Here is a 27,618-nt window from a genome sequence, read left to right as displayed (position 1 = left end):
GCATTACAACAATCTCACTTCAAAAGTATTTCATTGGTTTCAAAGTGCTTTGAGAAGACTGGTGGGAAAGTCAAGACATGGTCACAATCAGATCTGCCATAATGCTATTGAAGAGTAGAGCAAGCTTGATGGGCTAAATGGTCTACTTCAATTTTTTTTAATGATCTTATAATCATGGAAAGCATTATATCAAAGGAAGTCTTTCTTTTTGTTTTATTGACACTGGATAAAAATTCTGATGCTTTATACATTGCAATGCTGTTGGAATACCTTCACCATATGGCAATAGTGATTCAAAGGAATAGCTTATCACCATCCCTTAAGGTCAGTTAGGGATTGGCAGTAAATATCAGCCTTAAGAGCAATGCTTCCATAAAAGATTCATGGGATTCAGCAGGCAATATAGGAAAAGTTACAGAGATGTGCAACAGTTTTAGACACACTCACACGGAGTAGACCCCAAATGAAGGATAAAGATGGCAACCATCTACATCCACATGTGGGATTCATTTTTATTCTCAATACTAAATTCTTTTTAGGGGATAGTTCACGGCTTCAAAGGCTAACTTTGATGGAAACGTTTATGGTAATTCCCACATTGGTGTAACAACTATATCTGGAACAATCATAAAAGTAGGCTTAACAGTTATTCAAACTTACAAAGATTAGCAGAAGACACATATTACAAATGTCTTTAAAATCTCTTTTGAATTCTTAAGAACAACATGCTTTCAATTTGTTTATTAGAGTCAATCACTTTGAAAAAGTTACTCAAATTTCTTAATAATCATGATAACAATATTTTCTAAGCACAAAATATAACACAACCATGGTGTAGATTATCTGAAAGGAATATTGTCTTTGCAGCAGCACAGACTGGAGATTCAGAATGGAAATGTATGCAAGTCCCAACATCCCTGACTGACTGGGAATTAACAGAAAGTTTAATCTCAAATACCCAACAAATTCATCAGCTCTGACTTAGGGACAATCAGAAGTTCTGGTTCCATACGTCTCTTTATTTTTAACATAATGAATCTAATTCTAATGCAAATACACTATAACTATTTTGCTAAACTCCAAACACAGGGAAGCTCTACTCTTCCTCACTGAAAGAACTCTGTTGATTGTTTTCCATAAATCCCAATGAATTCCTTCCTACATTAGTATTCAGGAGAAGAGCGGAGCTCTTGCTTGTCACTACATGTGAATAGTTAACAAAAGTTCATCTGACATTCTCCTCAGCCTTCTCTTTTCCTTTGCTTATTCTGAATCAGCTAATGTCTCCCTCAATGCTTAACTTTTCATTGTCTAAAATGATAAATGTATCTTAATATGCTGTCACCAATCCATTTCTACTTTTCCCAACTTTCTGCTGAACCATGTTAATTCTACATTTTTTTTCTTTTTGATTTACAACTTTTGACATTTGGCAATATGGATTTCCTTCATGGAATGGATTTGGAAGTGCGTTGTGTTGAAGTGATGTTCTTTAAAACATTGGAGGAGGAGAATTCACAAATTTCCCAATCCTCAATAATGACAGAACCTAGCAAAAGACAAGGATGAAGCATTTGCAAACATTTTCAATCAGAAGAATCTAATCAATGATCCATCCCAGTCCATCCTTAAATACCCAGCAATACAGTTTTTTGCTAATTTAATTCATTTTACATAATTTCAAGAAATGGTGGAAGGCATTGTATGCAGCAACGCAGCTGGGCACTGACAATGTCCTGTTAGTAATAAAGATTTATGCCACAGGTCTACTGCCAAGACGCTTCGGTATATTTACAATGAAAGTGTAGAAAATTTCTAATGTTTTGTTCATTTAGAAAGATGGAATAATCCATTCCAATGAATTACTGCTCTGTCACTCTACTCAATATAAAGGAAGGGACCATCTGCAATGCTATCAATTGACACCTACGCAATAACCTGCTCATGAATGCTCAATTTGAGTTTCGTCAGGTCCATTTGACACCAGACTTCGTAATGGCCTTGGGTTGAAACATGGACAAAAGAACAAAACTCAAGGAGTGAGATAAGAGCAACTGCCCTTGACATGAGGCAGTATTTGATCAAAAACATAAATTTCTGGAGAAAATCAGGGGATCCAGCTGCATCTGTGGAAAAAAAATGTTAACATTTTGAGTCCAGTGACTCTTGATCATGTTTGGTATCAAGGAGTCCTCAAAAAATTGAAATCAATGGGGATGAGGGACTACTCTCCTAGGAATAATACCTAGAGCAAAGGAAGATAGTTACAGTTATTGGAGACTCAAACTAAATGAGATATGTTAGAAGCGTGATTAGTTACCTTAAATCAGGTGATCATATAGCTATTAGCTGTGACTATGCAGTGACTAAGTGTGTGGTATTTTCCACTAACAGAAAGCTACTGTCAGTCTAAGAAAACTTTCTATCACATGATCAAGGAACATTCTGCATGAATTTTATTGTCACAAAAGGATGCTGAGTAATCCAAGATGGAGGATGGAAAAAAAGTTGTGGCTGGAAGAGCTGCTTCTTTTCTGAGATATTATCAGTACTGGAGCTGATTTCCTCGAATTCTAGGAGTGGTCAATACTGTTTTATAATCTGTTACATTGTTTTGGAATTTTGGGAAAAAAACAGATCAAAACAACGGTACTTTGAAAAGGAAGAAGTAAGACAAAGGCACTTGGGTAATAAATCAATCAGGCAAATAAACCTGCACAGTTCCCTAACTCAACAGTGAATCTATACAGCTGATTGTTCTGCTGTTTGATTTCAAGTATCTCTGGACATTGGAGTCATCTAAGAAAAATTAACAAAATTCACAGCTGACCCTAGAGAAACCTGTGTGGGAGAGCTCGCAGCAAGGAGCAGCTAAGTAGCCTTTTAAAATGTAATACTACTATTTATTTTGTAAACCTACAATAGTGAATTGAGTGGGTTCCTTTTTGGTTATATGTTTTATTTAAATCTGTCTCTTGATTGAGTTTTAAAAACATAAAACATAGGTACTAAGTTAGTCTGGAGCAGTGTTTCATAGAGCAGTAAGGCTGTGCTATTTCCTGGGTCTATAGACTGTTAAGGTGCAAAGATAGCTGTTAGTAGAGTGATGTGCTCTCCCTGTCAGATGTGGGAGAGTAGGGAGAGTTTCCATGTTAATGATGATTATGTCTGCAGTAAGTGTGTTTGGTTACAAATCCTATTGGATCATATTGAAAGGTTGGAATGGCAGTTAGAGGCAATGAGAAATTTACAGGAGCTAGTGGGTGTGATGGATGGCAGTTATAGGAAGGGACATAAACCAAAGATACAGTCAGGTAAATGGGTTACCATCAGGAAAGGTAGAAGAGGGAGGCAGGTCATACAGGTGTCTCCTGTAGCTATCCCCATCTCAAACAAGAATGCTGTTTTGGAAAATATAGAGGATGATGGACTCTCAGGGGAATGTAGCACAAACAGCCAGGATTCTGGTACCTAGACTGGCTCTAATGTAATGAGGGGTATGTCAAGTTCCAAGTGATTGATTGTGATAGCAGACTCTCTCGTCACAAACACAAACAGCCAGGTTTCTGGTATCAAGACTGTCTCTAATGTAATGAGGGGTATTTCTAGTTCCAAGCAATCGATTGTGATGGGGATTCTCTAGTCAGGGGCACAGACAGACATTTCTGTGGCTAACAGCAAGAAATCAGAATGATGTGTTGCCTCCCTGGTGCCAGGTTAAAGGAAATCTCGGAGAGAGTGCAGAATATTCTCAAAGGGAAGTAGAACCAGCAGGAGATCATTGGATTTATTGGAACTAACAACATAGGAAGGAAAAAGGATGAGATTCTGAAGGCAGAATATAGGAAGTTAGGCAGGAATTTAAAAAGGAGGTCCTTGAGGATAGTAGTATCTGGATTACTCCCAGTGCCATGAGCTAGTGAAGATCGGAATGGGAGGATTGTGCAGATGAATGTGTGGCTGAGGAGCTGGTGCAGGGGAAAAGGGTTCACACTTTTGGATCATTGGAATCTCTTCTGGGGTAGAATGATTTGTATAAGAAGGACAGATTGCACCTGAATTAGAAGGGTACTAATATACAGGCAGGGAGATTTGCTGGAGCTGCTCAGGAGGATTTAAACTAGAAAGGTTGGGGGGATGGGTGAGACCCAGGGAGATAGTGAGGAAAGAGATCAGACCAAGACTACTACAGGTGGGAAAAGGAGCATGTTAAACAGTCAGGGCAGGCAGGAGCAAAGCAGAGAATGAGGTAGGACTGATAAATTAAACTGCGTTTATTTCGATACAAGAGGCCTAACAGGGAAGGCAGATGAACTCAGGGCTTGATTAGGAACATGGGACTGGGATATCACAGCAATTACAGAAACATGGCTCAGGGATGGACAGGACTGGCACCTTAATGTTCTGGGAGTACTACAGGAAGTACGGGGTTGGGGGGTAAGAGTGTAGGGGGAATGGCATTTTTGATGAGATATAACATCACATCTGTACTTAGGGAGGATATTCCTGGGACTATGTCAAGGGAGGTTACTTGGATGAAACTGAGGAATAAGAAAGAGATGACCACCTTATTGACTATAGACCCCCCATAATAGTCAGCAGGAAATTGAGAAACAAATTTATAAGGAGATCTCAGTTTTCTATAAGAATAATAGGGTGGCTATGCTGGGGGATTTTAACTTTCCAAACATAGACTGTGACTGCCATATTTTTAAGGGCTTGTTTGGAGAGGAATTTGTTAAGTGTGTACAAGAAAATTTTCTGATAAGTATGCAGATACAGAGGAATCTCGATTTTCCGAAGAACATGGGAGGGGAGTATTTTGTTCGGTTAATCGAATGCTGGATAACATAGTTAAGCTAAGCATCAGGACCTTCCGGTCTTGCCAGATAGTCTGATATTCAATTAATTGGATACTGGATAATTGAGGTTCCTCTGTATATCTCCTAGAGAAGGTGCATAACGTGACTTACTCCTGGGAAATAAGGCAGGGCAGGTAACTGAGGTGTCAGTGGGGGAGTACTTTGGGGCCAGTGACCATAATTCTATTAGTTTTAAAATAGTGATGGAAATGGATAGACCAGATCTAAAAGTTAAAGTTCGAAATTGGAGGAATGCCAATTTTGATGGTATTCGGCAAAAAAATTCAAAAATGAGATAACAAGAATCCAGAGACAGTATGTTCCTGTTAAGGTAAAGGGCAAGGCTGATATGTTTAAGGAATGTTGGATGCTTAGAGAAATTGAGGTCTTGGTCAAGAAAAAGAAAGAAGCATATGTCAGATGTAGACAGCAGGAATTGAGTGAATCCCAAGGAGTAAAAAGGCAGTAACAGTATACTTAAGAGGGAAATCAGAACAGCAAAAAGGGGACATGAGATAGCTTTAGCAAATAGGATTAAAGAGAACCCAAATGGATTCAACAAATACATTACGGACAATAGAGTAACTAGAGAGAGAATAGGGCCCTTAAGGATCAGCAGGGTAGCCTATGTGTGGAACCGCAGCAAATGGGGGAGATACTAAATGAGTATTTTGCATCAGTGTGTACTGTGGAGAAGGGTATGGCAGATACAGAATGTGGGGAAATAAATAGCAACATCTTGGAAAATATCCATATTATGAAGGAAGATGTGCTGTATGTTTTAAAATGCATAAAAGTGGATTAATCCCCCAGGACCTGACCAGGTGTACCCTAGAACTCTGTGGGAGCCTAAGGAAGTGATTGCTGGGCCCCTTGTTCAGATATTAGGATCATCGATAGTCACAGGTGAGGGGCCGAAACACTGGAGGTTGGCTAACGTGGTGCCACTATTTAAGGAAGGTGGTCAGAAAAAGCCAGGGAACTATAGACAAGGAAGCCTGACATCACTGATGGGCAAATTTTGGGGGAGGGATTCCTGAGGGACAGGATTTACATGTATTTGCAAAGACAAGGACTGATTAGGGATAGTCAACCTGGCATTGTATGTGGGAAATCATGTCTCACTAACTTAATTGAGTTTTTGAAGAAGTAATGATGAAGATTGATGAGGGCACAGCGGTGGATGTGATCTATACCGACTTTAGTAAGGTGTTCGACAAGGTTCCTCATGGTAGACTGGTTATTAAGTTTCAATCACACAGAATACAGGGATAACTAGCCATAGAAGACAGAGGGTAGTGGTGGAGGTTTGCTTTTCAGACTGGAGGTCTGTGACCAGTGATGTGCCACAGGGGGATTGGAGCTGGGTTCACAGCTTTTCATCATTTATGTAAATGATTTGGATGTGAACATGGGAGGTACAGTTAGTAAGTTTGCAGATGACACCAAAGGGAGGTGTAATGGATAGCAAAGAAGGTTAACTCAGATCAATGGCATTTTGATCAAATGGATCAATGGGCCGAGGAGTGGCAGAAGGAGGTTAATTTAGATAAATGTGAGGTGCTGCATTTTGGAAAGGCAAAGCAGGGCAGGACTTATACGCTGAACGGCAAGGTCATGGGGACTGTTGTTGAACAAACAGACCTTGGACAGGTTCATAGATTGTTGAAAGTAGAATTGCAGGTAAATAGAATAATAAAGAAAACATTTAGTATGCTTGTCTTTATTGGTCAGTATATTAAGTGTAGGAGTTGGGAGATCATGTTGCGACTGTACAGGGCATTGGTTCGGCTACTTTTGGAATACTGCATTCAGTTCTGCCATATCCCTGCCATGGGAAAGATATTGTGAAACTTGAATGGGTTCAGAAAAAAATGACAAGGATGTTGCCAGAGTTGAAGGGTTTGAGATTTAGCGAGAGGCTGAATAGTCTGGGCTATTTTCCCTGGACCATCAGAGGCTGAGGGCTGACCTTATAGAGGTTTATAAAATCATGAGGGACATGGATAGGCTCATGCCCGAAACGTCGATTCTCCTGCTCCTTGAATGCTGCCTGACCTGCTGCGCCTTTCCAGCAACACATTTTCAACTCTAAATAGACAAGGTCTCTTCCCCAGGGTGGGGGAGACCACAACTAGAGGGGATATTTTTAAAGTGAGAGGGGACATATTTAAAAGGGATCTAATGGGGAACTTTTTTATGCAGAGGGTAATGTGTGTACAGGATGAGTTGCCAGAGAAAGTGGTGGAGACTGGAACAATTAACAACATTTAAAAGCATCTGGATAGGTATATGAATAGGAATAGTCTCGAGGGATATGGGCCAATTGCTGGCAAATGGGACTAGATTAATTTAGTATATCTGGTTGGCATGGATGAGTTGGACTGAAGGGTCTGTTTCCATCCTGAATGTCTCTATGACTCTATGACCTAAGTAGGCTGTATATTCCAGTGATTTGTTGATCAAATTAAACAATATGTGTTCATAAAAGAAGAATGCAGATTGTTCCCAACCAACCCACACTTGCAAAATTGATCAAAACCTCCACTCTAAGATGTGATTCTATAATTTGGAACCCCAACTGAACAATTTTCAGTATGCTTATTGCTCATTTATGTTTGCACAAAGTGACATAAGTTTATATGCAAAGACCCATTCTCTGTACACAAAGTATTGTGTTCAAACCTTGTACCATTTTTTAAGTACCAAGGAGTTTGTGGAGCCTGTTGCTTTTTTCTGGAAATTCTGAGGAACAGTCATAACAAATGCAAAGCATCACTTTGTTCCTTTCTCCACAGATGCTGCCAGAAACCCTACTGAGTTTCTCCAGCACTTTCAGCTTTATTGTAACTCACACATGCTGTGCTCCCAATTGCAGTTGTGCTGCTATCATTTGAAACGATGTTGGTGATATGAATTTAGCACATCATTGAATGATGGATAAGTGTCCAAAGCGGACTTAAATGATATACACCTAGGAAACTGGAAAGTTTCAAGACAACTCTATCTCTTTGTTTGTTTAACTGATCTTAGTCATAGGAGTGTTGCAATCACCTTTCCCAGACAGCTTGAAAGGCTGATGAATTAAAAATCTATCAATGGATTAATTGGAAGCACACTAGCCTTCGGGACGACATTCCTTCATCAGGTACTACCACCTGATGAAGGAGCGTCACTCTGAAAGTTAGTGTGCTTCCAATTAAACCTGTTGGACTAAAACCTGGTGATATGTGATTTTTAACTTTGTACACCCCAGTCCAACACTGGCATCTCTAAACCATGACTATCGATGGAAGCAGTGATTGCTCAATCATTGTCACCCTTTCAATACACATATTCTAGATTCACTCAGTCAAGCTATCTTGGTGCATTGGATGCCAAGAGATTCTTAGTCTCTACAAAAAGGAAGAAACGTCTTTGGAAAATATATTGATTTAAATGCACATGCTTACCTATCACAGATGTGGTTAGAGCTGTCAAGTGTTCTGCTGTTATGGTATTTTCTCCACTAGGAGTGAACTGTGGGGTTTCTGCAGTCAAGCTCTCATGTGATCCAGTGGTAATCCTTTTTTGGTCAGATTGTGCAGATTCACATATTTCTTGCTGTGAAGATCCCACACAGGTCTGCAAAGCAGATGTAAAGTACTGAACCCCAAAATCAGAACTGAGGGAATTAATAGAGGCAAGCCCCTGATCAGAATATTGTGATGATGAAGCTTCAGATGCAATTGATCTCCTGGAGCTTTCTGGTGAAGAGTAAGAACTTGATGTTTCACCAGACACAGTTAGTAATGGAATAGAAAGTGCCTGCAGGATTAGAAAAGCAAAAGTTTTATTTATTCTCTATCACATTCAATGTAAGATTTTGAGAATATATGCCAGTTTCCATGTATGAAATATATGAAAAAGGGAGTCTGCATTCCTACCATAGTTAACTGCATATTTTTCAAAGATATCTCTAAGTTTTCACACACACGAACATTATTAAACGAAATGTAGCACCTAACAAAAGGTTGTTTGATGAATGACTAATTAATCTGGCAGAAGGAGGAACATTGATCAAGACAAATAAATTCCTTCTCTTTTTTGAATCGTGCAGTGGTATCTTTCACATCCATCTCAACTACAGAAATAATGTCCCTTCTGAAAGACAGCACCTCCAACATAGGAGAAAGTGAGGACTGCAGATGCTGGAGATCAGGGTCAAAAAGTGTGCCACTGGAAAAGCACAGCAAGTCTGGTAGCATCTGAGGAGCAGGAGAGTCGACATTTCGGGCATAAGCTGATGAATGGATTATCTCCTGCTTCTCAGATGCTGCCTGTTCTGCTATGCTTTTCTAGTGCCATGCATTTTGACTCAGCACCTTCAATATTTCTCATCATATTTAGTGCAATGAATACCAAAATGCTAGAATAGAACTGTGAAAGTTCAATAAAGCTTGCAGTTTCTTCTACATGTTTGTTTTGTACAGCAGTTGGTGATACATGTCATGTAGATTTCAAACTTGTTCAGATCAGTTAGAGCAGAAGGTGTACTACTTAAAACTGTTACTCTGCGCACAGGTTGGCTGCATGGTGCGTCTCATGCTCCTGGGGAAAAGGAACATCCAGTGTTGGCTGCTTCACCTCTGTCCAATGCAAATAACAACACCAATGCTACCTCACACAGATTGAATGTCTTTGATCACACACAAGAATAAATTTATTAGCAGAGTGATGATACCTAAATCACAATACTATCCAGTCTAACACTAACAGTGTCAAAGTATGGAGTGCACCTCCTTTTAGGTGTTGAGAAATGTCAACATAAATACTGAATTAATACACCTCTGGTGGGAAAACACAACTAATACTTTTCATACATGTAGAACTAGCAATATCACAAGATCTTGGTAAAATAACCTCTGCCTGTGCTTGATTCTCTGTGAGTTCATGAATTACTATAGACTATAACCCATATCACAGTAGAGAAGGTGTTGGATGTATTACAGTTTGTGAAGGTGGATAAATCCTCTGGTCCTGACCAGACTTATCCAAGAAAGTTAGAGAAGAAATTGTGGGGGCCCTGGCTGATATTTTTGCATCATCATTAGACATGGTGAGGTCTGGAAGACTGGAGGCTAACGAATGTTGTACCCTTATTTAAGCAAGGGTACAAAGAAAAACCTGGCAACTATAGAACAGTAAGCCTAACATCTGTGGTAGGTAAGTTAATTGAGAAGATTCTGAGAGATAAGTTATACATGCATTTGGAAAGACAGGGTTTGATTAGGAATAGTCAGCATGGCTTTGTGCATGGGAGATCATGCCTCACAAATTTGTTCGAGTTCTCTGATAAATTGACCAGGAAGATTGATGAAGGCAGGGTGGTAGATGTCTATAAGAATTTTAGTAAGACCTTTGATAAGGTTCCACACGGTAGGCTACGCTGGAAGGTTAAATTGCATGGAATCCAGGGGAACTGACAAATTGGATACACAATAGCCTGGATGGTAGGAAGCAGAGAGTAATAGTGGAACTACATTGTTGGACTGGAGGCCTATGACAAGTGGAGTGCCTCAGGGGTCGGTGCTGGGCCTATTGTTGTTTGTATTCTATATCAATGATTTGGATGAGAATGTGCAAGGCATGGTTAGTAAGTCTGCAGATGACACTAAACTAGAAGGTATTGTGGATAGTGAGGAAAGTTATCAGAAATTGCAGCAGGTCCTTGATCATCTGGGGAAGTGGGCAGAAAAATGACAAATGGAGTTTAGTATAGATATGTGAGAGGTCTTACATTTTGGAAAGTCGAATCAAGGTGGGGGTTTTATGGTGAATGGTAGGGCCTTAGGAGTGTAGCGGAACAGAGGGAATGTGGAATTCAGATGCACAGTTCTCTGAAAGTGGAGTCACAGGGCAGTGAAGAAGACTTTTGGCACACTGGCCTTCATAAGTCAGGGCATTGAGTATAGAGGTTGGGAAGTATGTTGGAGTTGTTGAGGCTGTACTTGGAGTATTGTGTTCAGTTTTCGTCACCTTGCTATAGGAAGGATGTTATTAAATTGGAAAGAATGCAGAAAACATTTACAAGGATGTTGCCAGGACTCAAGGGTCTGAGTTGTAGCAAGAAATTGGACAAGCCAGGACATTTTTCTTTAGTGCGTAGGAGACCAACGGGGATATTATTGAAGAGAATATGATCAAGAGAAGCATGGATAGGGTGAATGCACTCAGTATTTTACTTAGGGTTGGGAAATCAAGGACTAGAGGGCATCAGTTTAAGGTTAGAGGGGAAAGAATAAAAGGGAACCTGAGCAGCAACCTTTTTACACAGAGAGTGGTATACATATGGAATGAGCTGCTAGCGGAAGTATTTGAGGCGGGTACATTAACAACATTTAAAAACCATTTGAACAAATACATGGACAGGAAAGGTTTAGAATGTTATGACCAAGTGCAGGAAAATGGCATCAGGGTGGATGGCCAGGCCAAAGGGCCAGTCTCCATGCTGTAGGACTCTATGACTCAATAACTTTATGACCATCATGCTGTATTGTTTTTGGTAGTATAGCTCTTAAACCATCACAACCACAGATCAATATGACAGGATATTTCACATGCTCTTTTCCAGCAGATGAGCATTAAAAGATTCCAGATAAACTCAATGAGCTTGGAAGATATTATGACAAGGCACTAATGGATTTACTTTACTAAATTTGTAGCTGTAAATAAAAAGTGAGGTCTGCAGATGCTGGAGATCAGAGGCTGAAAATGTGTTGCTGGTTAAAGCGCAGCAGGTCAGGCAGCATCCAAGTTTACCCATTTCCCCTTCCCCCACCTCACCCTAGTTCCAAACTTCCAGCTCAGCACTGTCCCCATGACTTGTCTGACCTGCCTATCTTCTTTTCCACCTATCCACTCCACCCTCATCCCTGATCTATCACCTTCATCCCCTCCCCCACTCACCTATTGTACTCCATGCTACTTTCTCCCCACCCCCACCCTCCTCTAGCTTGTCTCTCCACACTTCAGGCTCACTGCCTTTATTCCTGATGAAGGGCTTTTGCCCAAAATGTCGATTTTGCTCCTCGGATGCTGCCTGAACTGCTGTGTTCTTCCAGCACCACTAATCCAAAATCTGATTTCCAGCATCTGCAGTCATTGTTTTTACCTGACTGAGGTGGGCCAATGGGGGAACACTTTGGGGCCAGCGACCATAATTCTATTAGTTTTAAAATAGTGATGGAAAAAGATAGAACAGATCTAAAAGTTGAAGTTCTAAATTGGAGAAAGGCCAATTTTGACGGTATTAAGCAAGAACTTCCAAAGGCTGATTGGGGGCAGATGTTTGCAGGTAAAGGGATGGCTGGAAAATGGGAAGCCTTCAGAAATGAGATAACGAGAGTTCAGAGACAGTATATTCCTGTTAGGGTGAAAGGAAAGGCTGGTAGGTATAGGGAATGCTGGATGACTAAAAAAATTGAGGCTTTAGTTAAGAAAAAGAAGGAAGCATATGTCAGGTGTACACAGGATAAATCAAATGAATCCATAGAAGAGTATAAAGGGAGGAGGAGTATACTTAAGAGGGAAATCAGGAGGGCAAAATGGGGACATGAGATAGCTTTGGCAAATAGAGTTAAGGAGAATCCAAAGGGTTTTTATAAATACATTAAGGACAAAAGGATAATTAGGGAGAGAATATGGCCCCTCAAAGGTCAACAAGGCGGCCTTTGTGTGGACCCACAGGAAATGGGGGAAATACTAAATGAGTATTGTGCATCAGTGTTTACTATGGAAAAGGAATTGGAAGATATAGAATGTAGGGAAATAGATGGTGACACCTTGAAAAATGTCCAGATTACAGAGGAGGAAGTGTTGGATGTCTTGAAACATATAAAAGTGGATAAATCCCCAGGACCTGATCAGGTGTACCCTAGAACTCTGTGGGAAGCTAGGGAAATGATTGCTGGGCCTCTTGCTGAGATATTTATATCATTGATAGTCACAGGTAAGGTGCCAGAAGACTGGAAGTTGGCTAACATGGTGCCACTCTTTAAGAAAGGTGGTAAGGACAAGCCAGGGAACTATAGACCAGTGAGATTGATGTCGGTGGTAGGCAAGTTGTTGGAGGGAATCCTGAGGGACAGAATGTGCATGTATTTGGAAAGGCAAGGACTGATCAGGGATAGTCAACGTGGATTTATGTGTGGGAAGTCATGTCTCACAAACTTGATTGAGATTTTGAAGTAGTATACAGAGGATTGATGAGGGCAGAGTGGTAAACATGATTTATATGGATTTCTGTAAGGTGTTCGACAAGGTTCCTCATGGGAGACTGGTGAGCAAGGTTAGATCTCATGGAATACAGAGAGACTAGCCATTTGGATACAGAACTGGCTTAGAGGTAGAAGACAAGAGGGTGGTGGTGGAGGGTTATTTGTCAGACTGGAGGCCTGTGACCAGTGAAGTGCCAGAATGTTCGGTGCTGGGTCCACTACTTTTTGTCATTTATATAAATAGTTTGGGTGTGACCTTAAGAGATATTGTTAGTAAGTTTACAAATGACACTAAAATTGGAGGTTTAGTGGACAGTGAAGAAGGTTACCTCAGATTACAACGGGATCTTGACCAGATGAACCAATGGGCTGAGGAACGGAAGATGGAGTTTAATTTAGATAAATGCGAGGTGCTGCATTTTGGGAAAGCAAATCTTAGCAGGACTTATACACTTCATGGTAAGGTCCTAGGGAAGACCTTGGAGTGCAGGTTCATAGCACCTTAAAAGTGGAGTCGCAGGTAGATAGGATAGTGAAGAAGACATTTGGTATGCTTTCCTTTATTGATCAGAGTATTGAGTACAGGAGTTGGGAGGTCATGTTGTGGCAGTACAGGACATTGGTTAGGCTACTGTTGGAATATTGCATGCAATTCTGGTCTCCTTACTATTGGAAGGATGTTGTGAAACTTGAAAGGGCTCAGAAAAGAGTTACAAGGCTGTTGCCAAGGTTGGAGGATTTGAGTTACAGGGATAGGGTAAATAGGCTAGGGTTGTTTTCCCTGGAGCGTTGGAGGCTGAGGAGTAACCTTATAGAGGTTTATAATGTCATGAGAAGCATGGATGGGGTAAATAGACAAGGTCTTTTCCCTAGGGTTGGGGAGTCCAGAACTAGAGGGCATAGGTTTAGGGTGAGAGAGGAAATATATGAAAGAGTCCTAAGGGGCAAATTTTCATGCAGAGGGTGGTACGTGTGGAATGGACTGCCAGAGGAAGTGGTGGAGGCTGGTACAGTTACAACACTTAAAAGGCATCTAGATGGGTATGTGATTAGGAAGGTGTTGGAGCGATAAGGGCCAGGTGTTGGCAGTTGGAACTAGATTGGGTTGGGATATCTAGTTGGCATGGACGGGTTGGACTGAAGAGTCTGTTTTTGTGCTTAACATCTCTATAACTCTATATCTTAGCATATAAATTATCCACAAAATCTGTACACCGATTCTTCACATGTTTATGTTGTACTACACATTTACCTGCTTTTCTTCTAGTTGGGATGTATTTGATAACGATGAGTCCTCTGGTGGAATGTCCACATCTTCTTGTTCACTCTCACTCCAGCATTCTGCAGGGAGAAGGAATTCACCAGAAGATGTGGTTTGTTGAAAATCTTTGACAGACAAGCTGAACATTTCAGAGAATGTTCTCAACTGATGTCAACAAATGCACATACCTCCAGTTTTTGGATCCGAAGCTGGAAGAACATATTCAATAGCAGCTAAACCCATTTTATTGATCCACCTAAAAGATTAATGATCGTTATAGTTTGCTGTAATGCATCTAGAACTCTGTACATTTTTGCTAATGGCAATGAAACTACCAATTTATCTTCTAAAGTTATTCATTATGAAATACAAGTATCACTCTCCCTATCCAGTCTTTAATAATTCTTTTAGAATGTGTAGGCAATACTGTTTTCAGATTCCAGCTACAGAAATATCCTTATCTGTATATGGTCGGGTAATATATTTGGAGTTGCATCACGAGTTCACAGTGTCAGTATAATCCATCTGCACAAGGGAGGTAGCACCTTCATTCTGGTGTGAATAAAGCTTTCCAGTGTATTTGACACGGAAAGATCCTTGCTTCTTTTCAGGAATAGAAGCAATTTAGCTTGAAGTCTTAACTTCTGGACATTGGTCTGTGATCCCTGCCAGATAATGAATTCATGCAGCCATTGGGTAAAGGTAAGATTGGAGTTCTCATGACAGGGGATAACTTAAACTATTAACACTTTCTTTCTGTCCTCTAGCATTTTTTACTCGAAGATGTTCCCAGTGCTGGCAATCACTTGCTAACAAGGCTGGAATAAAAACAATGGATCAGCTATTCCAGCAGTGTGGACTGGAATTACATGTTGGAATCACAGCAAATCCCTGACAAAATTGACTCTGAAGAAATTGCTTGAAAAATTGAAAATTATGGTAGGCAATTTCCCTGCATCTTGAACCCTCATGAAAAACCCCTTAATGTCAGAAACTTCAGACTCATTTAAGCTTAAAAATTACTGAGGAAAACTTTGAGAGATTAAAATATTCTCTAACTCCTAGCTGAGTACTCAATTGAACCTAAATTCAAGACTGATCTTGCACCCAGCTACACTCTCCCCCCAACCTCTGAGAATCCTCGAGACATGTCACCTACCACCCTCTGATCCAACTCAATTGCCACAAAATAATCCTCACTTCCTAAACATCCAATACCACATCTCTGACCTGACCTCACTGGGCCCAACACCTCTGACTCAACCTCAAATGACCCAGAACCTATCCACCAACTGTCCCCCTGCCTCCACCCCATCGGCTTGATACACCCTTTGAACTGACACAACTGTCCTTCTGAGCTGAACCCCCACCCACTAACTGACACCCTGTCTTAGCCTGAGCACTCATTCACTTTCCTGAAATCTTACCCACCTTACTCTACTCCCTAACATTACCTGACATTATAAAGCCTTATCTATGTGGCACCTTACACACCTTGTTCACCTGGCATCTTTTTTTGCCCTCACATACCTGGTATTCCACTCACATACCTGGCCTTTCACCCATTCAGTACTCTACACGCCTTATAAACCTGGCACCTAATTCACCGTACCCACATTGCATCTTTACTGCCCTCATCTACTTGCATGCTATACTCATTTTTACCTTATATACGTAACCCTTCACAGTAGATTTTAAAGTTTTAGAAGACATTGAAACTGTACAAATACTGTCCGGTGGCTCTCAAAGGGGACATAGATTCTGTGATGATATGCTACACTGGGGATTCCTGGACAAATTTATATCTGGAGGACCCTGTCCAGGAATCTCCAACACAGAAGTCTCTAAAAGTGTTTTTTAAATCTGATCATAATATTTGGGCCAATAACTTTTTAATGTGAGTGACAGAAGACTGTTAGCTATATTTCATGAAGATGAGGTATCAACTTTCGGTGATGAAGAACAAAAGTTCATTATCCTATTTAGGTCTCTTTAAAATCTGGCACTCTGAAGTGTACTGAAGTATTTAATCGTCATTCGTTTAATTCAGATTTCTTTTTCAAATCATTGAAACATGGCAACACAGGATACAGGATTGCTAGATATAAAAAATATAGGAAATAGAAGAAACATAATAATGACAATAGAGAAAAGGATGTAACTAATAATATGACCAATACATTTTCACTCATATTGAAATCAAGTTTCACTCCTCTTCCCTACACAAACTCATTCTTTCCTAGAACCTCCTTGCCAGTCTGCTTTATATTTCCTTCTTCACTCTCCTAGTTTTCAAACACTCAAGTTAGAATTACAGAATTACCTCTTCCTTTTTCCCCTGTTATGTCAGGTTTGTTGATGTCCTAAAATATGGGTCTTGGTCCTTCAGTTTGCTCTCTCGATTATAAACAACATTGAAACTGGAAAATACATTTCAACCATCTGTATATAATTGTTCAACATCACTGCAATGGAAACACAAAACAGCCCCACCACCAAGTACTTACTTGTTCATTTCAACAGCATTCTCCGCAGCAAAATAGAACTTCTTGGATTGTGGATGGCTTGCCTTTATTGCACTTGATTAAGGGAGTAGGAAACAAATAATAAATACAAATTTCCATTGTAAAGGTCAAACTGCTGATTTTTCTGGATGTTTTGCTCACAGTTACCATTGGATTCAGAAATGTTTGCATTTATTTTAAAGAGTAGTGAAAACAATAGTGTAAAATATCAGTGATTCAATTGGAATAGAGATTTTGATAACTTCTGATCATTGTAGTTCAAATACCTGCATGAGTATTGACAAGTTTTTAACAGCTCCTTACGTTAGTAAATTATTTGTCCAAAAAGCTGATCTAAAGTGAGACTTTGACTTTGACTTTGCCTGCATATTATTAACTTAATCATGTAATTGTATTGCCAATGTGCATGTTATTTATTTCATTCTTTCTAGTCATTCACAGTATCAGAACTAGCTGTTTAGTCAATGGTTAGCGTTCCATTCAGCAATCCAATTAGTTCCGTTCCCTTAGTCTATCCCTGTCATCATCAAGTTAGTTCGTTCAGATTCTCATTCAGTTTTCTTTTGAAATAATTTGTTATCTCTGCTTTCATCAACCTCAGGGGCAGTACATTCTAGGTCATCACTATTCAGGATATAATGAAGTTCTATCTTGTATTCTCCCCTACATCTCTTGCTCAAAACATCAATTATCAGCCCTCCAGTGCTTGCACCATCAGCTAATGGGAAGCTTTTCCTTATCTGTCTTATCCAAACCTGCTGTGATCCTATACTTTAACTATGACCCCCTTCAATTTCCTTGCTTAAAGGAAAACAACTGTATAGCTAAAGTCCTTCATGCCTGCTGCCATTCTGGTAAAGCTCCCCTGTGCCATTTCAAGGAACCTCACATCTTTCCTAAACTGCAGTGAAAATAACTGGACAGAATATTCTAGTTGTGGCCTAACCAGAGCTTTATAAAGATTCATCTTAAAATGTTGTATTAGTACTTAATGCCTCTATTTATGAATCTCAAGATTCCTTACACTTTGCTAATTACTCTCTCAGTATGTCTTGCCACCTTCAAAGGTCTATGTACATGAATCCCGAATGCATGTCTGTTCTTGCACACAATTTAAAACTTTGCCATTGAATGGAATCTTCCGCTCTTAGCTTTTAGAAGAGCAGGCAGGGGGAACATAACTGGGCAGAAGACAAAAAATCAGTTACCTGACAACTGGTCAAAGCTTTGGTATTAAGTTCACAAAACTCTTCAGGTGGGTAGGCATTCCTGACCATCATGGTCAGCAAACTGTTTTACATTCATCAGCATGTTATTAACATCTTACTGGAATTATGCTCACTTATGCAATTTTTAGATTAGATTACTTACAGTGTGGAAACAGGCCCTTTGGCCCAACAAGTCCACACCGACCCGCCGAAGCGCAACCCACCCATACCCTTACATTTACCCCTTACCTAACACTACGGACAATTTAGCATGGCCAATTCACCTGACCTGCACATCTTTGTGACTGTGGGAGGAAACCGGAGCACCCGGAGGAAACCCACGCAGACACGGGGAGAATGTGCAAACTCCACACAGTCAGTTGCCTGAGTCGGGAACTGAACCCAGGTCTCAGGCGCTGTGAGACAGCAGTGCTAACCACTGTGCCACCGTGCCGCCCACAGGTGGTTGATAAAAACAGAAAACACATAAATTCATAAACACAACCATACTTCGGGTGTACCTGATGGGGCAGACTGCTTGATGAATACAAATGTCTTGAGTAACTCAGCTCCTTCACAATTAAGATGCTTCTTTTGCGCAAACACCTTGCAGAGTAAAGGCTGAAGTCTGATTGGGTCAACCAGATCATAAGAAGGCTCAGTCAGATGTGATCTTGCTTGTAACCCTTAACCCTTACAGTGTTGGGGGGGGAGGAGGGGGGAGGGGGTGGGGAGAGGGGGAGGGTGTATCTTGGCTGGATCAACAAGTCTGCCCAAGTGTGACAGCCGCACGGGTTGCACTGACCACAGCTCAACTCAAAAGGTTCAGATAAAAGTGGGTGAGACTGAAAAGAAAGGAATTTAAATGGTGTGTCTGCTCAGGACAATGAAGGATTCTGGGAAATAAGGGGAAGAAATTCTGATGAGGAGGAAGTGAGCAAATAGGAGGAGACAAAGCCCACAGAGATGGGAGAGGAAAGGGATCGGCAAATAAAGGGATTGTTGATAGTAGATAAGTGATAACGTGGGTCACAAAATTCATTGAAAATGTGTTGGCTGTGCTGAATGCAGCCTATTTCATGATAAGACCTGTGGTCTGTGGGTAGATAATAAACAAGGAAGAAGGTGTTCATGCTCTTAAATTGTTGAAATTGATGAAAGTGAGGACTGCAGATGCTGGAGATTAGAGTTGAGACTGTGGTGCTGGAAAAACACAACAGGTCAGGCAACATCTGAGGAGCCGGAGAATCGACATTTCGGGCAAAAGCCCTTCATCAGGAATAACTCTTCATCGGGGTGAACTTGATGTTCAGTCTTGAAGGTTGTCATGTTGTCGAGGGAGAAACTCCAGAATGCATGGCTAATGAGCCCAGTTTGAACCCCTCAGATCGATTCTGGGCAGTACAGCCCATGCATCCACTAGGACGATCATTGAATAGACGATTGGAGTTTTGAAGATGTGCTTCCACTCCTGGACTGCTGAGCAGGAGCACTCCAGTACTGGACAGAGTCTCTACAATAGTGATTGTTGCACCCTGCATAATTTAGCTCAAAGATCGGGTGTCATGGAAGGCAACACTGGTGATGAGGATGCTGAGGAAGCCAGGGTGCTACTGAAGTGAGGCAAATGACAGAAACAGGTAGCAGCTAGATTTGAAGACAAATGACTGCATATGGTCAAGTGAACAATCAGAGCTACAAGTTTATGAAGGTGCTGAGACATTCTTACGCTTAAGGGAATACTTGGTTTATAACTTTCAAGAAGTAAACTACGTTATTTAGCATAAATTGTAAGTTAATTCATTCCACTTGTACCAATAGCTTCCTGCTCCATTTCCTGGCCAGACCATCAATATGGAGTTATTTTTAGGATTATATGGATGAACCCTCACTTTGCAAGGGGTGTTCACCTTTTCCAGAGAGTAGAGGAGAAAAATAATTCTAATTGATTCCAAATGTCAAACATCTTGTTTAAGTTTTGGCTTTTCAGACGTTTGTTCCTCAAATGGCAGCAAAGAACAACACCCTCAGTGTTCTCTGCACCACTCCACATGATGCTCATGGGGAGCTTGTGTCTTGATGCCACCTTGGGGAACTGTAGTTGACTTAGCTGAAAGATGCTGCTGCTTTGTGGACCAGCTAACCTTCATAGACATCCTCGCATTGTCTGAGGCCTATATGTATCTGGCTTACTGAGGGTCCAAGGTTGTATATGCACCCTTCTCCATCTGTGTTTGTGTCCCTGGAAAATGGAGGTGGTGTTCCAAGGCATCTCAGGAGTGTTCTGGGAGGGCATTCCCTTTGGTACGACAACTTATGATGCAGTCCCTTCTCCCTGCAGAATTGTTTACATTCTTTTACACTGGCACCAGGGAGGTAACATATCATATTGGATCCATGATGACGGATATCAAAATGTATGTCTATCCATGCCTATCCTGATTCTGGAATTTCCTATAATGATATTATTAAACTGGAAAGGATACAGGAAAATTTTTACAACAATTTTACCTCGACTGGATGGGTTGAGTTATAAGGAGAGGCTGGATAGGGTGGAATTTCTTTCCCTCGAGCATAGGAGGCTGAGGGATGAGCTTATGGAGATAAACTCATAACAGGCATAAATAAGGTGAATAGTCAATATTCTTTCCTCAGGGTAGATGAATCAAAAAACTAGAGGGCATAGGTTTAAGGTGAGAGGGAAAAGATTTAAAAGGAACCTGAGGGGTAACATGGAACGAGCTGTCAGAGGAAGTGGTGGAGGTGGATACAATTACAACATTTAAAAGACATTTGGACATGTATGTAAATAGGAAAGGTTTAGAGAGACTTGGGCCAAAAGCTGGCAAATGGGACTAGTTCAGTTTAGGAAACCTAGTTGGTATGGACACGTTAGACCAAAGGGTCTGTTTCTGTGCTGTGTGACTCTGTGACTCTATGGCAGCATTTCTACCTTTGCTATTATCGCTAGTGCAGTCCCTTTCCATTGGTGTCATGGTCGAGACTGTATTCACTCAAAGAGTCTTCACTCCCAACAGTTTCCAATTCCAAGTACATTTTGACAGCACCATGAAGCCTGCCTGAAGAATCTTGTATTTCCTGCCTCATCCTAACCTTCCTCAACTCTTACTATCTACAAGATGCCATTCTTGGAATGTACAATCCTGGAAACACTTAGCTTCCCAGAAGTAGCAGATTGTACTCATTGTATTTAAATGTTATGATGAATTTTACAAATATAATGTATTCTTGGCTTTATGTGACTTGCTATTTAATTTTGCTTTCCATTTGCTTTGCAATCCAGATCTAGATTAGTCTAAACCAACCTGTTGGATTTGCCTAAGTATACCACGTCTGGTTTCTCACTGGGGAGCCACTTGCCACTATACAACATCTGCACTGATGCCTAATTGAGATCAAGAGCTGGGAAGCTTATTGAAATGCAGCCTGAGCATTGCTATTCGATGGTGTCATAGAGTCACAGAGTCATACAGCATGGAAACAGACCCTTCCATCCAACCAGACGATGCCAACCAGATATCCCAAACTAATCTAGTCCCACTTGCTAGCACCCGGCCCATATCCCTCCAAACCCTTCCTATTCATATACCCATCCAAATGCCTTTTAAATGTTGCAATTGTATCAGCCTCCACCACCTCCTCTGGCAGCTCATTCCATACATGTACCACCCTCTACGTGAAAAAGTTGCCCCTTATGTCTCTTTTATATCTTTCCTCTCTCACCCTGAACCTATGCCTTCTAGTTCTGGACTCCCTGACCCCATGGAAAAGACTTTGTCTATTTACCCTATCCATGCAGCTCATAATTTTGTAAACCTCTATAAGGTCACCCCCTCAGCCTCTGACGCTCCAGGGAAAACAGCCACAGCCTGTTCAGCCTCTCCCTATGGCTCAAATTCCCCGACACTGGCAACATCCTTGTAAATCTTTTCTGAACCCTTTTAACTTTCACAACATCTTTCCGATAGGAAGGAGACCAGAACTGCCCACAATATTCCAACAGCGGCCTAACCAATGTCCTGTACAGCCACAACATGGCCTCCCAACTCTTGTACTCAATACTCTGACTAATAAAAGAAAGCATACCAAACACCTTCTTCACTATCCTATCTACCTGTGACTCCACTTGCAAGGAACTATGAACCTGCACTCCAGGGTCTCTTTGTTCAGCAACACTGCCTAGGACCTTACCATGAAGTATACCTGCTAAGATTTGCTTTCCCAAAATGCAGCACCTCGCATTTATCTGAATTAAACTCCATCTGTCACTTTTCAGCTCATTGGCCCATCTGATCAAGATCCTATTTTAATTCGAGGTAACCCTCTTCACTGTCCACTACACCTCCAATTTTGGTGTCATCTGCAAACTTACTAACTGTACCTCTTATGCTCGCATCCAAATCATTTATGCAGTTGCAGTAACTCATTACTCTTCTACTCTATTTCCTAAACATATTTAAATGGATAGAGTTTACAAAAAGATTGTTTCTATAGGTCCTGTTGAAGGAATCAGCTTGATGAATAATGACGAACATATTGCCTTCGGTTTGCGAACGTGATTAATTACTAATCCTGTAAGGTGAGTATGCACTTGCTGATGAAGGGCCAAAAGTTTCTTACAGAGATCAAATCAATGCCTGCAATCTTTGTTAACCTCCTAGAATCTTCGAACTAAGTGCTTGCTCTAAATCTGTGAATTTTCACACATCACACAGCAAATGTGAGAAAAAAATTATCTTCATTATTCAAAATAAATTTGGCTGCATTTCACGTTTACCAAATGTAACATGATAGGCTGTTGAATTGAGTGAATATGATCACAAAGTATCATGATACTTTGTTTCACTTTGAGATTTATCTTTCTTCATGTAGCTACAACATAATTTCTGGGCATGAAAATGTAACGATATAATTTCAACCTAAAAAGGTGACTTTGTTTCATTAAAAGACACTGAACTCAAGAAAAATCTCATTAGAATAATTAAACATGAACAACATAAGCAGAAGGATTGCAATACAATGGGAACAGTTGCTAGTGTAAATGATTGAGCAGAACTATTAATTCACTGCCTTTTGAATGACTACTGAAATTAACACTTAACTTATGTTTTAGTTACAAGAATGATATTTTTAGAATTTGGAATCATTTTGAGTTCAATTTCCTTTACAGAAATTCATTGATTTACATAGGATATATCACACAGTGCATTCCTTTGGGTGAAACATTAAATCCAAGAGTGCACTTTCAAGTGATTTGATAAGATCCATAGTGTTGTAAAAGGTAATAGCTCTAAATGGGTTAATGATCCTCTTAGTTTGGCTCTACCCACACTACTGATGTCACACACATTCTGTGGGTGGAGATTAGGACTTTACTATAGCTTTCAAATTGAACAGATGTATCTAGATTTGCTTCATAAAGTCTTTGTAATTATGCCTGATCAAATATAGTTGTGCTTATATTTTTCACATCATAAATCTTCTTGCTTTCTAAAAACAGTGTCCCCTCTTTAGATACTCTATGGTAGTCTACCCCTGCTACTAACCATTAGATTGGCCCAAGGCAAAGCAAAGACAAAGGAATATTGGTGGCAGCAAACTAATTCAAAAAATCCTAACCCAGTACCAAATATTAGCTGAGGTGTAAAATCCCACAAAGTACCAGGAGTGGTCATCTCAGAAAATGCCACATGTAGCTTTGTTGAAAGGTGCTCTGGCCAGCACTTCTATTTCAAATCATACCACCAAAAACAACTGGTCAACCATCCCTTTTGTTGTTTTCAGAACCTTGATTTGAGCAAATTGGCTGCAATATTTACTAATGTAATATCAGTGATTGCCCTTCAAAAATTCTTTAAAAATAATACAAGTTCTTTGAGAATCTGATGGGCAGCTATATGGGCAGCAGTTAACAATTTTCAGTGTGTTCATTGCACTCAGTATATTTTCTCTGAGTCTTTTATTCTCACTCATATGAACTTCTAGCATGTTCAATCATTCATCCGCATTACCTTCCTGGACTGTTTACATGGCCCTTAGTGGCAAACTGTAAATATTGAGTCAGGTCATGTTAACCTCCCCACAACCATCATTCTGGATCCCAGGACTACTGCTGCCCATTAGCATCTTGTGGATTAGCCAGAACATTCTCCTTATGTTCGTACAATGTTTTTCACCTTGATTGACTCATGCTCAATCTCAACTTCCTGTTTGGTCTTGAAGATAATTCCAAATGCTCACATCAGTTCCATCACCAAAGCATCTTACTTCTGAAAAAATGTTCCTGGCTGATGATCTTTCTCACTCATTCTATTATAAGCCTGTGTCATTAATTTGTGCTGCATCTTCCTTTTATCTTTCAAACCATCAACAGATCCAAAACTTGGATTTATATCTTCATCTTCTCTAGACTTAATTTATTCAAAACACACAAAACCAAATGCTACCTTTGGTAAACCTCAAATTTCAGAAATGCCCTAAACTCTGCTTCAAAATTGCATCTCTGCTCTCACCAAACTGTGATCATGCAATGCTTTGAGCACTACAAATTTGAAATATATCCCTTCATTGCATTTGATAACATTTGTAATCTTCTTCAACCGTAAGACTGTTTCTGTTGTTCCAACAGTCATCAAAAACTCTTTTCATGGGTGGGAGATCCTTAATAGACCAGAAACCTTCAGAGATTGATCTTTTCATTCAGAACCTGGCTATGTTATCATCTATTTCTTAATCAAAGATTTTCTCAAAAACTTCAATTTTGAAATGTCTCCAGTTATCTTCCCTCACTCTTTCCCTGCTCCCTAATCTCTTCTATGGAATGCTTCATCATATGAAAAGCTTTATAAATGTGCAAGAATGTGTTGAACAGATAGTAAAGTTTTGATATGATTATTGATTGTTCATTTAGTTACTACATTACTTACTGTTTCTTTTTGCACTCTGTTCCTTGATCAATCTTGAACTTTGGTAAACTAAGGAAACCTTCAGCTTTCTCTGCCTATGGAAGAAGCAGATTTGGTTCAAGTTCTGATCAATTATCAAGTTTATTGTCATCTCTTTTTTAATTCCTACTTTAAACTTTTACTCCAAATTGGACCAAACAAGATCAAACATTCTTGTACAAATAATTGGGAATATTTGAAAACAAATTATACTAAACTTTTATAATCATTATAATTTCTGCTGATCAAAGTGCAGCAATTTTCTTTCCACCCTTTAAATTATAAAATGTAGTCTGGACATTAGAATGTTAGAGATTATGTATTTATTACATGATTGACCAATTCTCATTATAAATATAGGGGAGCAATGCAACAGATGATATCCTTTCGCCATTCCTCCTTGCACAGTAGCCCCCCGTTACATCGTTCCTGCGAGCAATGTAAACCCAACACCACCCTCTGATTTGGAACCAATCCATAACACTCCTTTGTCTTAGGTCTGTTTAATTCTAAATTTGCAATCAGATACTTATGAAGTGAACAATTTACAGAATATCTTTTCATTCATTTTATATATTTTGATACCAAGAAAATATTTGTGTGAGGAATTAGAATTGCACTGTGTGCTCGTACTACTTGAAAATGGTGTCAATGGGGCAGTGTCAGGTAATTTAAAGGGTGGAAACAAATTTGCTGCACTTTGATCAGCAAAAATTATAATGATTAGAAAAGTTTAGTGTAATTTGGGTTTTCAAATACTCCCAATTATTTGTACAAGAATGTTTGATCTTGTTTGGTACATTTTGGAGTAAAAGTTTAAAGTAGGAATTAAAAAAGATCTTACATCTGCTGGAAATATTGAGAGAAAACAGATCTGACATGACATCAGTCATGCCATTTTGGTGTTCAACTTTCCAGTTAACCCGTTTCTCTAAGTCTTGCTCAGCCACATACCTATTCTGTAGCAGGATGCATTATTTGATGGGATCACACTTTCTGAATGATTTATTTTAGTTGTTGCCATATTTCTACAAGGCTTTGTTACTTCTCTTAGTTGTTTCAAATTGCTGATAATTTTTCTGATTTCAAGGCAAACGCACAAACCAGTTGCTAACAGAAATGAATGTATTAATAGGCATTTCGCTTCAAATACAGCATGGCAGGGGAGTAAATAGAGGTCACACAGAAAAGGACAAAAAGAGAGTGGAAGAGAAAGAGGAAGATGGATATAAGAATTCACATCAGAAGGGCATATCAACACCTAATCTTCAAGGGACAAATGTACCAGTTAGAAGCCATGAGAAGTCTGCACTTCATTAAGAATATCTTGTCTGAAATCTACCAAACGCAGTAGCCACAACTGCAAAATGAGTGAAAAGCTACACTACACTGCACATGTGTAGGTTTATTACATTAAGAATCCCATGTTCAGAGGTTATCCAAAGTAGCATCTTTCATTTCTCATAGTTCGCTCTTCACCTGAAGACTTATTCCTTCCATGAACTAATGGGAAATTAATGTTTTTCTTGACTATGTACTGGTGTTTTATTTTCTATATTCAAAATATTCTTTAATTCAAATTCAACAAATGACAGAGTGACAGCTTCATAGAGATATGCAGTAGAGAAACACCATTTAGTCCAACACATCCATGCCTCCTAGATATCCTAAATAAATCTAGTTTCATTTGCCATCACTTGGCCTATATCTCTCTAAACCGTTGCTATTCATATACTCATTCAGATGCCCTTTAAATGTTGCAATTGTACCAGCATTCACCACTTCCTCTGACAGCTCATTCCATATTCGCACCACCTTCTGCATGAAAACGTTGTCCCTTCAGCCCCTTTGAAATCTTTCCCCTCTCACCCGAAACCTATCCCCTATATTAGATTCCCTACAGTGTGGAAACAGGCCATTTAGCCCAACAAATCCACACCTCCAGAGAGTAACTCACCCAGACCCATTCTCCTACATTTACCCCTGACTAATGCACCTAACACTATTGGCAATTTAGCATGACCAATTCACCCGATCTGCACATCTTTGGACTTTGGGAGGAAACAGAGTACCCAGAGAAAATCCATGCAGACACAGGGAGAATGTGCAAACTCCACACAGATAGTGGCCTGAGGCGGGAATTGAAGCCAGGTCTCTCGTGCTGTGAGGTAGCAGTGCTAACCACTGAGCTACTGTGCCACTTCTAGTTCTGCATTCCCACAACCCAGGGAAAAAACCTTGCCTACTCATCCTATCCTTGTCCCTCATGATTTTAGAAACTCCTATAAGTCACCCTCAGCCTCCGAAGCTCCGGAGAAAATAGCCCCAACCTAGTCAGCCTCTCCCTATAGCTCAAACCCTCCAAGCCTGCCAACATCCTTGTAAATCTTTTCTGAACCCTTGCAAGTTTCACAACATCCTTCCTATAGCAGGAAAACTAGAATTGCATACAATATTCCAAAAGTGGCCTAACCAATGTCCTGTACAGCCACAACATGACCTCCCAACTCCTGTATTCAATGCTCTGACCACAATCCCA

General features: G+C 40.1%; 1 protein-coding gene across 2 annotated transcripts in view; it reads right to left on the bottom strand.

Moving 5' to 3' along the window:
* Window positions 1-27,618, bottom strand: part of ipcef1 (interaction protein for cytohesin exchange factors 1) — a 201,218-nt gene that overhangs the window by 26,861 nt on the left and 146,739 nt on the right. The window contains exons 6-10 of one of the 2 annotated variants that reach the window (XM_060831567.1): window positions 25,062-25,135; window positions 16,889-16,960; window positions 14,570-14,637; window positions 14,373-14,461; window positions 8,315-8,669 (exon numbers count right to left, since the gene is read on the bottom strand). In XM_060831567.1, coding sequence (XP_060687550.1) covers window positions 8,315-8,669; window positions 14,373-14,461; window positions 14,570-14,637; window positions 16,889-16,960; window positions 25,062-25,135 — 658 coding nt within the window. The remainder of the gene's footprint in view (window positions 1-8,314; window positions 8,670-14,372; window positions 14,462-14,569; window positions 14,638-16,888; window positions 16,961-25,061; window positions 25,136-27,618) is intronic. The other variant, XM_060831568.1, reaches the window with a different exon arrangement.

The sequence above is a fragment of the Hemiscyllium ocellatum genome, chromosome 10, assembly GCF_020745735.1.
Source record: "Hemiscyllium ocellatum isolate sHemOce1 chromosome 10, sHemOce1.pat.X.cur, whole genome shotgun sequence".
NCBI classification, from domain to species: Eukaryota; Metazoa; Chordata; class Chondrichthyes; order Orectolobiformes; family Hemiscylliidae; genus Hemiscyllium; species Hemiscyllium ocellatum.
This window is presented reverse-complemented; position numbering and strand designations above follow the sequence as displayed.